The 13,911-nt window shown below is 47.2% G+C and overlaps 1 protein-coding gene across 1 annotated transcript in view; it reads right to left on the bottom strand.

Moving 5' to 3' along the window:
* The window catches only part of CACNA2D4 (calcium channel, voltage-dependent, alpha 2/delta subunit 4), a 136,091-nt gene that overhangs the window by 62,842 nt on the left and 59,338 nt on the right, over window positions 1–13,911 (bottom strand). The window contains exons 25-26 of the mRNA XM_014937494.1: window positions 13,556–13,683; window positions 10,223–10,303 (exon numbers count right to left, since the gene is read on the bottom strand). Coding sequence (XP_014792980.1) covers window positions 10,223–10,303; window positions 13,556–13,683 — 209 coding nt within the window. The remainder of the gene's footprint in view (window positions 1–10,222; window positions 10,304–13,555; window positions 13,684–13,911) is intronic.

The raw sequence follows: 13,911 nt of genomic DNA, 5'->3' as shown, positions 1-13,911 counted from the left end.
CTCCAGCTTAACTAATTGTTTCTTATGTGGCACTGCATCAAGTGCTTTAGTGAAATACAGAGATGAGATCTTTGAAACTTCTTTGGCCTTCCAGGAAAACAATCATCTGAAAGAACGCTATTGGGTTAGCATGGTATGATCTAACATTGATAAACTCATATTGCTTGACTCCCTTTTCCCCTAATCACTTGGTAATAATTATACTTCAAGATCTCCTCTAAGGCGCTACAGATGTGACAGAGGTCACCCTTACAGGTCTGACTGACAAACTTACTTCTCCCCCTTCCTTAACCGTAACTGCTGAATTTTCACTTTTCCAGCCTTCATGGAGTCACCACTGCGGTAGAGTTGAAAAAAACAAATCCTTGCTCTAAGCCTGTGTTTCCACACGCCAGCTCTCTCGGGCTGGAGAGCACCCAGGCCCAGCCCTGTGAACGCACTAAGCAGCTTGAGCTGCTTATTCCCAGTCGCCAGCTTGTTTCTTTCCCCAAGGACAATACTGCTGTCCTTATCAATAACTCGGGCACAGAGTCCTCTTTGGTTTTGGCTCAGGCTACAGTCTCCTTGATCTTGACTTCACTCTTACTGCCCAGAAGTGTCCCCACTTCTTATTCTCTTTTTTTTTTTTCCAAATAGTGGAAGAACCTTTTGCTGTTTGTCTTAATCTCCTTTGCAAGGTCTAACTCAGCTTTATTTGTAAGCAATCCTCACTTTATCCCTACATTTCCTGACCTCTAAGACACAGCCTTCTTTGCTATCTGTTCTTTTTCCATTCCACACAGGCTCTCTGCAGAGGCAGCTTAAGGAGCCTAAGCCGTTGCCTGTGGTGGCAGACAGATGGAGGGCAACAGAATCAGGCATTGCCATTTACTGACTCCTCCCACAAATGTGGGCTCCACAGCATCCCCGAAAGCTGAACTGCTCCCTCCCCACGCTCTAGTCTCTGCACTGCTGCCAGTGAAAGCAGTGCCAAGAGCCAGCCGCAGACCACCCCCTCCACATGCCCTGGGCAAGCTGTGTTGTCCACATCTTCCCTATCTCCTGCACATACAACATCTCTTCCCTGCCTTCCCACTGCCTTGGGAAAGTTTGGCTTTTCCCAGGGCTTCTGGGCAAGGGCTCCCAGCCAAGCTCTCCCACAGGCAAAAGCAGGACGACCACCTTCCAACCATCCTTTCCTCTCACACCTTTCACGCCTCACCACCCCACAGTGGGCCCGTACCCACTGCAAACCACCCTGCATCCAGAATCTCCAGATGAAGACTTGCTGACAGTCCTCGTACAGAGCAAGGAGAGGGAGAGAAAAAGAGAACGGCTATCAGTGCAGCCTCTACATGGCACAGATGGTGAGAGAACAGCGTATGAGCATGAGGGAGGAACAAGGAATATTTCTGGGAAATGGGCACAAACTTGAACGTAAGAAGTTCCACCTAAACATGAGGAGGAACTTCTTTACTTTGAGGGTGGAAGAGCAATGGAATAAACTGCTCAAGGAGGTGGTGGATTCTCCTTCTCCGGAGACATTCAAAACCCCCCAGGACAAATTCCTGTGCAACCTGCTCTAGGTGAACCTGCGTCGGCAGGGGGTTGGACCAGATGATCTCCAGAGGTTCCTTCCAACCCCATGTGATTCTGTGAATATTGCAATAAAGCTCTAAGGTCTGATCTCATAGCTGACCCTGCTTTGAGCAGGAGGCTGTCTAGATACAACCTCCTGAGGTACCTTCCAACCAGAATTATCCTGTGAATGGCCTTCTGTACCCCAGTGAGGGAAAGCAGGAGAAGCAAAAGGTCTCAGGCAAGGAAAGAGCTGGCAGTAGAAGTCCCATTACACAGCCTTGTGATGAGGAGATCTGTGCCTTAGGTGGATAGGTAGAGCAGGAGCAGAGGAAGTCAGGAAGGAAATAGGCTGAGTTTGGTGGTAAATGGAATGTATATTAGGAGTAGACTGCAGCTGTCCTCAGATCTGCTAAGTTTCTGTGGTTCTCACCCTGCTAAACTTGTCCCCTTGTGCCTTGGCTGAATTTAAGCCAAACCATCTCACAAGACATTTCCTATAACTTCTTCTGCTGTAATATTTACCCTCTTCATCCTTACATCTACAGATTGCTTCTGTGATGCCTTTCAGCAGCCTCTCACATGACTTTGCTCCTCTGCTGAAGTATAGGTCCTAACACAGGTCATGACATCAGTTATTACCCATGGTCCTTGCATGGACAACACTGCTTTCCTCCATGTACTTCAGATGCATAGGTGCAATCACACAAGATCACAGAATCACAGAATCTTAGTGGTTGGAAGGGACCTCTGAGATCATCGAGTCCAACCACATAAAATAAAACCAAACAAAAAAAACCCAAAACAAACAAACACACAACCAACACACAACCACAAAAACAACAAACCCAAAACCACCACCCACCAACTAAACCCCACACCCACAACCCCACACACTACACCCCAACACAAACCAATAATCTTGGGCACTAGAGCATGCCCTGAAGAGCCATGTCTACACGTTTCTTAAATACCTCCAGGGATGGTGACTCCACCACCTCCCTGGGCAGGCTGTTCCAGTGCCTGACCACTCTTTCAGTAAAGTAATTCTTCCTAATATCTAATCTGAATCTCCCTTGCCACAGCTTCATACCATTTCCTCTGGTCCTGTCATTATTCCTTTGGGAGAAGAGGCCAACCCCTGCCTCTCTACACCCTCCTTTCAGGGAGTTGTAGAGGGCAATAAGGTCTCCCCTCAGCCTCCTCTTCTCCAAACTAAACATGCCCAGTTCCCTCAGCCTCTCCTCATAGGACTTGTTCTCCAGACCCCTCACCAGCTTGGTGGCTCTCCTCTGGACATGCTCCAGCACTTCAAAAGATGTAGGTTTGCACCCTAGTTGGTCAGAGATGTTAATGCCTCTTGCTTGCCAGTCTGTGGATCTCCACACAGCTCCAAATGGAAGCTCCTGGCCCATTCAGGACCCTCATAGTTTGTCAGTCTCCCTGAATACTCAGTGCATACTGACAGACTCTACATACTGGCTACACTTTCATGTCCACACAGATTTACTCATGTGTAAATACGAGTAATATATAATATTAAACATATACCAGTGTGCATACGCAGAAAACACAGGTCAGTTTGTGAGAGAAATCAGTGCAAATCACTCTGTGAGTCCACGCACCCGTGCGCACCCCTGGCTACACAGGCAGACAGGTACCACAGATACAGAGAAACTGTGCATGGAGATACACACCTGTGCACACAAATCCCCTCACACCTTGTGCCTCTACACATACTCTGTATGCAACTTGCTCCCAGGGGCCCATGCGGCCCTGGGCAGAGATACAGGTCCCTGTTGATGCTGGCAAGGTAGGAGTTAATGCAAGAGAGGCTGGGAAGGAAATTAAAAGGGGAAAAAAAAAAAAAAAAAAGTTGAAAGCCCAGCACATGATTCTTCTCCTATCACATCTGTGAATCCTGGAGCGCGAGAGTAATTGTCTGCAATGAGTCAGACCAAAAGGCACAAGGAAATGGTTGCCATGGCAACCTGCGCACTGCTCTAATTCGGCTCAGAATTAAAATGATATCAAATAATTTGCAAGCAAAGGGAACACGGCGAAGGCGCCGGGTGCCAATCTAAAAAATCCAGCTATATGCAAACCTCTCCTGAGCCCGTGTCAAGGGCTCTTTTCCCTTCGAGTGTGACAACCATGGCAATCAGAGGAGCTATAGAGGTGACAGTGATGGATAGCCTTAGGCACAGGCAAGAACTGGCTCCTGGGCTGGAGCTTCAGCCTGGAACAGGCTCCAGGACTGGGGATGTCCCAGGGGGATGCCTGAAAAGACCCTGCAAGAGAAATCCCATTGCTCACGAGTTGTTATGGTGTCCTACAGAAAAAGTACCCTGCAACAGCTGGTGAGGGCAGGGTCTGGGCACAGGCACCCACCCACAGTGGGGGCTCTGTGCTGGGTGAAGCGATGCCCACATGGGTTGAGAAAAGGAAGGCTGATTCACTTAATTTTATTTTTTTTTCTAGTAAGTGGTGCAGCGTGCAAACTCCAACTGAGGCTATGAGTAAATATTTATTCTACAGAATTGGCTATTGTCATCACTTTTACCCCAGCCAAGGGCTCATCCCCAAGGCACTAGGTGATGTTCACACACACAGGGAGAAGGCATGATCCCCGTGCTGAAGATCTTACAGCCTACGCACAAAGCAGATACACACTGGAAGAAAAGGAAATTGCTGATGTCCAGCCAGGGTGGGCAGAATGCTACGGAAGATGTCTCACATACCTATTTTTAGCATGGAGGATGAAATAAACATATTTGAGCCCCTTGTCACCAGTTACTGTCTATGCATGGAGACATCTATATGGAGTTTTGCAGACAGATGCTTGTTCTCTCTGCCTGTTCACTGACCTGGCTGGAGGATAACCAGCTCTGAAAAGGGAACCATGTGGCCCCAGCACTGATACCAAACCTTGGCAAGAGGCAGAGTTTGTAAGATCAGAGCCAGTGCAAAATAAGATAATCACCTCACTTTTGTCTGGCTCAGAGAACAGCTTGTGTCTGCCCCAGAAACAGCCCAAAAAACAGCCTTTATGCTTTCAGGTCTCTCCCCTAAGGCTCAGTATGGAAAGTAGAATGCAATGGATGGCAGGCAGGCAGATGGATGGATGAAGGATACAAGAGGCACTGGTTTTGGCACACCAATGGCACTGTGTAATGTTGATACCCTGGCCTGAGGAGTATTGGCTCACCACTTAGGCCAGCCAAATGTGCACCAACTGATAGCGGCCTCCAGACAGATATTCTGAGAGGTGGAGAATGCACGGCTGCTGCTAGTACTAAAATCATCAGCATTTCTGCCTTACTGGGTGCCCCTAACACTTTCTGTGACTGAGCTCCAAGGCACAGCCCCTTCAGATGTCTCTCATTTTCTCAGATCAAAGGGATGCCTGAGAAACTGCTTGGGCTTTGGGGATTGCCAGGAGGGAACGACATCAGGCAGAAACCAGTCTTGGCAGGTGATGGGCTGAAAATGAGGTGAGTCTTCCTTCTTTCTACCCGAGCTACTGCTGGATGCAAGGGAGACCGTGATTTCCACAAAGGCACCCAGGTGACGCCTGAGGAGTTCACAGAAGTCCCCGCACTGGGACAATGTTGGCACAACCTCCAGCATTAAAAGAGGGGCAGTATCAATACTGCAGCACACATTCAAGAGATCAGCTGCTCTCAGATTTTGTATGGGTAATGTAAGCTAGTCCAGTGAAATAATTTTAATTCTCCAGCTTGGATGCAACTATTCCCACGTAAAAGGTGCTGATGCTATTGTAGCTTATTTCCATGCATTTTAGCAGCTCCTACAGGTGCAGCTGCCCTTTTCTAAAGAGGAGGTTGAAATGTTTTATCCACCCAAGCAACAAAACTGTAGGAATACAGAACTGTGGGTAGATTAGTTTGAAAAGATGCCACAGCAACAGAATTGCTGAAGAAGCCACCTGCACCTCTTCTCTTTCTTTGCTGGTAACAGACAGCAGGTAGCCAAAATTGGGGACCAAGGAAGAGGATAGAGAGACATCAAGCTGGCCTGTAATCGCTTTCCAAATGAAGAGCTTCTGTCAGAATGACAGAGGTTGGATTTCAACCAGTGGTATAATGGCAAAATTACTTCCCATTATCTATTTTTCAGACTGATTGATTTCAAATAGTTTGGAAAAAAAAAATCTAAGCTTTTTTGAAAATCTGCTCCTGCTGTGAGTACAGAGCTCTTCTGAAAATACTGGCCTTAATAACTCACTGTCCCAAAACACTCTCTGTAAAATAGAGACAGTATTTCTCTTCCCTCACCCTTCTTTGAGCTTGCCTAGGACCCTCCCCAAATACATCTGCACTTACTGCTGTCATCATGGGATAATAATTTCACTGTGGTCCAACCACTGCAGATAAGAACTGTAACTTTGAATAAAAACAGAGAGGGGTGTCATATAAAATAAACCTGCATCTCCCAAGCGCCCCTTTGAATTTGTTTTACTGGGCACCATGGAGCCTGTGGGTGCCCTATACTTTGTTGGTATGGGCTGTCTCCCATCCCTGAGATAGGACAACCATGGCAGGGCACCAAATGGGAAGAAACCCCTACCTTCCCCTGTTGGGACCGGCAGCCAGCTGACAACCACATAACTCAAACACCAAGGTCAGGCAATGAAACAGACGTCATACACAGCCCAAAGTGACAGCTAAACTCCTGCACAGATTCCAGCAGTTTCACTGGGGCTTTAAATCACTAAAAGCTTCTGTCAGCAGCTACATGTGATTTCTGCTGCGCAACCCCTGAGGACCAGAAAGCCCCAGGCTACTGACTCACGGGAGGGAGCAGATGACAGTGCTATCTGGGGCAGGACTTGGCTTGGGGAGAGTGCCATCACAATTCCTTATTTTTCATTTCCAACAAAATTAGTGTGCGTGAAAGGTACCAGACTGACATCCCAGGAGAGTAGTTGCCTTCTAATTAATTATAATTAATCATCCAGGCATTACTTAATGTTTGCATAGTCCTTTGAAGTGCCAAAGCACAATATAGCAGGTAGATATTAATTCAAAGAAACAGGTATAGCCAAAGCCAAGGGTAGGTTTGCCTGTGTGGCTTCCCACCAACTCAGCTCACACAAGTGGAACATGACTTGGCTCCACCATGTCCTCTGAAGCACCTGTGGGTACTTCAAACTCTTTGCACACCCCCCTCATGCCCCAGGTGCAGGGGCTTGGCTCACAGGGGTAGGAGAGAGTAGGGTAGGACAGAGGACACCCCTTTTCCCTCCTGAATTTGGTGACCTCCCCACCTGCCCTTGGGTGGAGCAGCATCTCTAATGGTGAGAGGAGGATCTCAGACTGCCCACAAGCCCATTCTGGAACTGCCTAAAGAGCTAAGCCCGACCAAAATGGGAGGAAGGAGGCCCTTGTACTCCTCCATCCATCCCTGCTCTCAGCCCTCCAGCCTGGTAGCTTTCTAATCCCAGTTGACTGCTCCCTCATGCCCTGACAGCATCCAGGCCTGTGTCATCTTCCTGGACATTTGATGTTCGCCTTTCTCTGCCTTGGCTGGGGACTGCTACTCAGCTGCCAGAAGAAAAGGGGCCCAACACTCCCTGTCACTGGCGTCCTCCCCACAGGGGCACGGGGGGTGCTCCCTCCCCTCAGACACGGCTGTAAATCCTAGAGCTTAGTTTTCCACTGCATGCATAGTGAACATTTCCGAGTGCTTATAAATCCCCCCCAAGCACTGTCAAGTCAAATAAGTGACAGTAACAATCAGCAGCGAAATGACAGGTCAGTTCATACCACTTGCACTTTTATAGGGACACTTAAAAAGTCTCTGTTTTTCCCTTTTTACAGAACTGTGACTTCATTTATCCAAAAACTACAAGACTATCAGATTATTTGGCTTTCTGGGAACCAGTGCTGGTAGCACCTAACTCTACTGGTAGTAACCTAAACTTCTGGTAGCAACGTAACCCTAAATGAGCACGGTATCAATCCCACTGAGAGCTGATGCCATCAGAATAACAACAATAATAATAGCAATCTGCATCCCATTCTGCTTTAATTGCCTTTTGCTGTGTCTCCACTCCCTCCCCTTCATCTCTCTCCTGTACCCAGGATGGTATTTGCAGCACCATTTGCACTGCAGCCTCCACTGTAGGGTGAAGTCCCCTAGAATCAGGTCCCAGCCATTCAGGATGACAATATTCGTGTGAGGGGAGATGAAGAGAGACCCACAGCCTTACACTCAAAGCTGCTACCATCAAGATCAAATAGTACTGCAATAGGTAGTGTGACCACAATTATTTCGGTTTTGTTTTTTTCATATGACTACTGGTATGAAAGATTCAGATGATGAACCTAGTCACTACTGGAAACAAAGCAAATGGTAACATAGATATAGTACCTTTTTGCTCCCTGAACCCCCCAAAACATGGTGTCAACTTATGTCCAAGCCAGTAGATAGGACACACCTCGGTAAACCCTTATTCTCCTGCTGAAGTCAGAGGGGGCTACAGCTGGGGGCCTGAAGGGCTTTGGACCCTTTGGGAGAAATTATTTCCCTCAATGCTGTCATGCAGGCCATGGTGTGGATGAAATCTGCCTAGTTTTCATCAACACATAAGAAATAGGGAATGAATAACACCCAGCTGTATGTACCATGGGTGGAAGTAAGCAGAAGATGCTTGTGGTCAGGTCACCTAAAGTGCAGGCTAGTGACAGGGACCATGGTACCTTTAAGGAGCAAAAGCAATTGAGAATTCATTTCTGTGTCTCAACTTCTGCAGTTACCAGAGAGGAAACTGGTTTGTTCTGAATCATTTCCACAAATGACAGAATTGTTACCTTATTGTTATTTTTCTAACATTTCTTTCACTATGCTCTGCTGCTTTCTCCACCCTCCTCTTCCCTCTGCAGAGGATCCTGTCCCTTCACAGCATGTCCACACAGACAGTCAATTCAGCATTCAGTATAACTGAGGGGGTGGAAATCTCCATAGGGGTTATGAAAAGCGCTGCTGACAGAAGAGAAATGGCTCTGTCAGGGGCAGATCCTCCTTCCACTCGTTCTTGCTCCAGCAATTCCACCCAGAAGTTTCCTTCCTTGTATTTGTGCTGAATGCCAGACAAACTGCTTGCGTGCCCCTGCTCTAACTCACAGGTCAGGAAAGGGAAGGAAAAGAACCATGAAAACCAATCTTATAAAAAAAAGAAAGGTTTTTTCTCCTCCCAAATTCACGCTTAGATAAATGCTCCAGTACTGCACAGAAACTCTTGGTTCAGTTTCAATGCTATTTCATTCTCTGCTGGGTATATTCATTCTAGTGCCAGTTAGTATCAGTTTTGAGAGCAGTTTCTATGACGCAAGCACCTACTTAACATGAACTTTACTGAAGCCATCTCTATTTCACTGGGGTCTGTTGACAGACTGCATAATAATTTTCTGGATTTGTGCTTGAAATGGTGGTATATTAGTGAAAAGTGCTATTTCATAACAGCCCTCCTTCAGCTCATAAGTACTTTCTCAATGCCCAGGTCATACTTAAAGAGTACCACTCTCACCTGGAACTTGCTGAAAGCCTGGAAACTAAGGAACACTTCATCAGATGAAGTTAAACTGCCGTAATTTTACTGACTACTAGTACTGAAGACCATTCATTGTATCTTGCCCAGCCCAGGCAAAAGCAATGGCTGACTCTCTGATCTGAAGGTATCTGCTATGTGGCCTTCTCTCTACTGGATACTCATATAACAAAGTCATTGTTTGGTATCTATTCTACTCAGTCATTCCTTCCACCATACAGGACTTTATTAACACTAACCATTCCTTCACAAGAAACTTTGCATCTGAGCATGTTTCTGGTGACAATTAAGCCATTACCTGTTCCATCAACCCCTTCCCTTAATCAATGCTTCCAGGTCTAAAAAAAATTCCACTGAGCTACGTCTTCTCTTACACCAATATTCCTACACAGAATGTTTAAGCTGAATATGACGCCAGTTTTTTTTTGATTTATATTGCTTTGTTTCATTAAATGGCTGCTCTGTTTCACTTCTGAGTTTACTGTACTTCCATAAAGGCTGAAGCAATTGCTGCAGAAAATGGTAAAGCTTCAAAAGCTTTGGGGTTCTGTCGGAAATAATGTACTTCATGAATTTTCCAAAAGTAGCCGCAGAGTCTAGTGAAGGTTTGCCAAAGGGTTTTAAAGCTCAGGTACAAAGAAAAGTTTGGCAATCTATATGTCTGAGTTGGAAATCCAGCAATAAGCCTATTCATTCTACCAACGAAAGTTATTTTTCAGCTGACACAACAACGAAGATGCATGAACTTTCAAAAGGTGCTGTTCTCTCAAAACCAAAAGTGTCTCCTGCAAACAGTTTAAAACCTGCATGGACTTCCCAACCTTCTCATATTGAGAAATAGTCCCAATCCACAAATTCACCAGCACTGAAGATGGGAAGCTTCCATTCAAACAGCCAGTTTCCTTTTCAAAAGTCTATCAGCTGTTCAGTACCTGTTCTAATATTCTCTGTTTAGCCTAGTTTTCAACATCACAAGCTATTGTGGCTCCTGTCATTTCCCTTGAATGACAAGCTAGCAGCTCTCAGCTCCCACTCTTGATAAAAGATGTAACCATTTCATTCAAGATGAGAAGAGAAACCAGCATGTCCTACCTGCAGCAATACCCATCTTCCCATCCACGGATACAGCCACAGCCGTGCTCACCGTCACCACTTTGGGTAGGCCACCTCCCTCTGTGGAGACACAAATACAGCAGGTTTGGTTAGCTTACCACCAGAGAGGAGTAAAACACAGCAGGAGCAGCTTGCTCAGACACTTCCACATCCAGGCCAGTGTGTACATATGCCTCCACCCTGAAACATCCAAGAGTTTGGAGGACTGTATCTTTCAAGACATATAAGCAACCTAAGGGACTGTGAGTTAATTTTTTTTTTTTTTTTCATCTAGGTAATGCCCCATGAAAAAAAAGTAGCTTTCTCAGCAGAAAATGGAAAACTGGCCTCCTCAATTTTGGGCATATAGAGCTTCTCCTAGGCCAGAAAACTGTTCTGCTTCATGCATAAGCTAAACTCCATAGACAGGAGAAGCAGGACAGGTCATTCTGACACTGACCTTGCACAGCAAAGGCTTACACCTAGCTCTGTCACCCAAGCCACGCCAGCACCACAACCTGGAGAGACAAGACACAGCACTTCCAGGTACCTCCAGGCTGCACTCCATTTTAGAAACAAGGTCTTCTGGGACTTGGCTGCCTAAACTCTGTTATGTCCCCAGGTGTCCCCATTATCCTTGAGCTGCTGCTTTAAGCGTCCTGGAGGTCCTGTGTCACATCTGCCAGGCCTGTGCAAATCTCTTGGCTCCCAGGGGGCATTTAAAATAGCATGGCTGGAAAGGTTTAAGCAACTGGACCCCACCTCCCCGCTCTTTGTTAGTGCAGTTGTTTCAGCCTGCAATTGTCCATGTGACAGATTCCATTTCAGTATTCTTTTTTAAAGCCATTAGATTAGCTTCAGCTGGGGCACCTCTTCTGGAACTGCCAGGGGACAGTCTGAAGGTCAGCATGATCGATCTAGCCTGCGACTGATTCCCTCCTCACATGCTGTATGGAAATGTCTTGCTCAGACAGATGGGTCAGGGATTCTTTCCTTCCCAAGAGCTCCAGCATGTGTTACTGCTTTCCATTTCTGCTTTCATCATTCTCATTGGTACCCAGTGTGTCCGGGCACAATTCTGTGTCTACCACAGTTTAGCCTGGAGTCTCTCACTGATTTTTTTTTTTTTACTGAAGCCAGGCTAACTTGCTCAAGGATGTCAGAAATAGTAAAGCCCTTGTGAAACAAATACCCGGCCAACTTATGCTCACATGGCTTGAGCCTAATCCTGCCTTTATGGTGAATCCCAAATTTCTTGCTTTCCCTCAATTGGGACAAATAAGCAAAATACACTTAGCAACCCTAGGAAAAAAAGAGACAAAAAAAAAAAAACCAAAACCCAAAACACCCAACATGAGAGTTCTGAACTGCAAGAACAGTTCTACTTGACTTGCAGATCTTTCCCTACTGTCTTCTCCCTGATTCTTTTGGACACTGGAAGGAGGTGCCCTGGATAAATTACTCTGATGACCTCCTGGCTTCCTTCCCAACAGGGGGCTTTTCCCTCTTACGTGATGAGAAGCACATCTACCATGAAAACCCCTTGTCACGAGGCAGGCAGTAGAGAGTCATGTGAAAAGCATGAAAGGGAGACTTCAGCATCTAATCATCAAGAATTTCATAAGAACCTGGGTAGTCTGCTCTGGCCAAAAGGAGAGGCACTCCTGCTTCATCAGATGTCAAGGAAAGGCCTGGACTCTTCTCTGGCAGTGAAGTGCTGTGAGTCAGAAGTACTGAGTATTATTTCCTGGCTCTTCACAGGCATATTGTGTGATCTCATGGATCACAGTCTCTCTAAAACCAGCTGCTCATTTCTAAAGAGATTAATAATCTTCCTTAAAGTTAGAGCATAAGGTCTCCAGGGCCAGGTGCTACTTCTTACAGTGTGCCTGTAGGGTTTCCAGGTGAATGTGGTCATGGACTTGATTGAAGCTTCTGACCAATAGCCATATAAAACAAAAATCAATGGCAGCTGCTTGTGTTCTGTCTTTATCTGTGCAAAACTACCTGTGACTTTTAAGAAAGCCACATCAAGCCACAACCCTGATGTTTAGCCAGCAGTGCCTACGGTGACCTAGGTAATGGCTGCCCTAGGAAGATCCACAGGGTCTCACTGCCTGGTTTTCTAACCCATGCTCTATTCCAAAGAGCAAATGCTGTGGCATGCAGGGGAGTAAAAGATCCCTCCTTGCCATGCCTCCCTCTCTCTCCACGCTTGCCTTTTAAGTGAGATGTAAGGGTGCTAGGCAGAGAGAGGATTTTGTGGAAGGTTTCAAGTATTTTCTCTTTCCATTCCTTTCCCTTTACATCCTGGTTGATTTCTCTTGCCTCCCAGTCTGGTTTTCTCCTCTTTGCTACTTGCTTTCCCACCCACCAGCCTCCCACCACTGCGCCACAAAAAGCTTTAACAGCTAAAGTGCTGAGCTCCGTGACAGAGATGGAGTGCTAGGGGCCAGGGAGGAGCACAGAGGGGACTTCTACCTTCTGTGTAGGAGTCTCACATGAGTATTTTGTTTTGATTGTTTCTTTCGAGGCTCTTCTGCTCTCTTCCAGCCTTTGAGGAGGTCCTGGCTGGTCCTGCAAACTCACAGGAACCAACACCCTAAGCAAGAGACACTGAAAAGCCAATCCTTGCTTACCCCTTGTGTTTGAGCTCCTCAGCTGGTCAAGAGGTACCATAGCCTAGTAGTATGATGGGACAGGGAACCAATGAGACACCCTCACCAAGAGGAAGCCACGGAAAAGCCCTCCCTTTTCCACCACCATCTTCCATAACAAACCCATCCTTTCCTGTCATGGGAAGTGGTGATGGAAAAAAAATGACACCCTCTAAACTTAGACTTCCTGACTAAGTGCTTGCTGATCCCTACCTGTTACTGTCATCCAGTTCTCCCAATAATGTTTCCTCCCAGGCCTTGTCACACCTACGTGTCTAATTCCTTCTGCGATACCGTTCCCTTCCCCTTCTCACAGCTGACGTGTTCTCCAGCCCCACAAGTACCTTGTGATCCCCCACCTCCCTAAATCCTTCTGCCTACCCAGGCTCTGCGTTTCCATGGGTCCTTCACCTCCTCTGCAACCTCACATTACACAGCCCTGCCCGCCTTCCCCACAGCTTGTAAATTTCTCTTTCCACTGTGTCCAGCGTCTTGGCCATGACTCCTCCGCCACTACGCTGGTGTGAAGGTAACACCAAGATGCCAGGTCTCAGCACTTCCCACCAGGTGGGAGGTGGCAACGAAGGGACTGGGGATGAGTGTGGCATGGGATGCAAGATGTGGAAAAGCTTTTTTCTTCCCCTCTCCTCTGCTCTGGTGTTCAGGCTGGAGTTACCTGAATCATCTTCTGAGACAATGCTGTAGATGAAGCTCCCGGGGGGATGCTCGGCCGCCCGGCGGTACCACAGAGGGAAGTGGTCCATGGTGAAGATACTTTCCTTGTCTTTCCGTGTCAGGAATTTCCTGCCGGGAGAAAACCCAGGGCAGCCTTTGTACATGGTGTGGAGGAGCAAGTGGCAGCCCACCTCGGGGCAACGTGGTGGGACCCCTGGGGCTGGGCACATCACCGGGGGCTTCAGGAGCTCGGGGACTGAAACACACCCGTACCAGGGTCCTCACGGAGCCTCCCTCGCCCCGGGGCGGTTTGCGAGGCCTCCCTCCCGGTGTGGGGGACAGCCACCGACCCCGGGC

This window comes from Calidris pugnax, unplaced genomic scaffold (genome assembly GCF_001431845.1).
Source record: "Calidris pugnax isolate Ruff unplaced genomic scaffold, ASM143184v1 scaffold1, whole genome shotgun sequence".
NCBI classification, from domain to species: Eukaryota; Metazoa; Chordata; class Aves; order Charadriiformes; family Scolopacidae; genus Calidris; species Calidris pugnax.
This window is presented reverse-complemented; position numbering and strand designations above follow the sequence as displayed.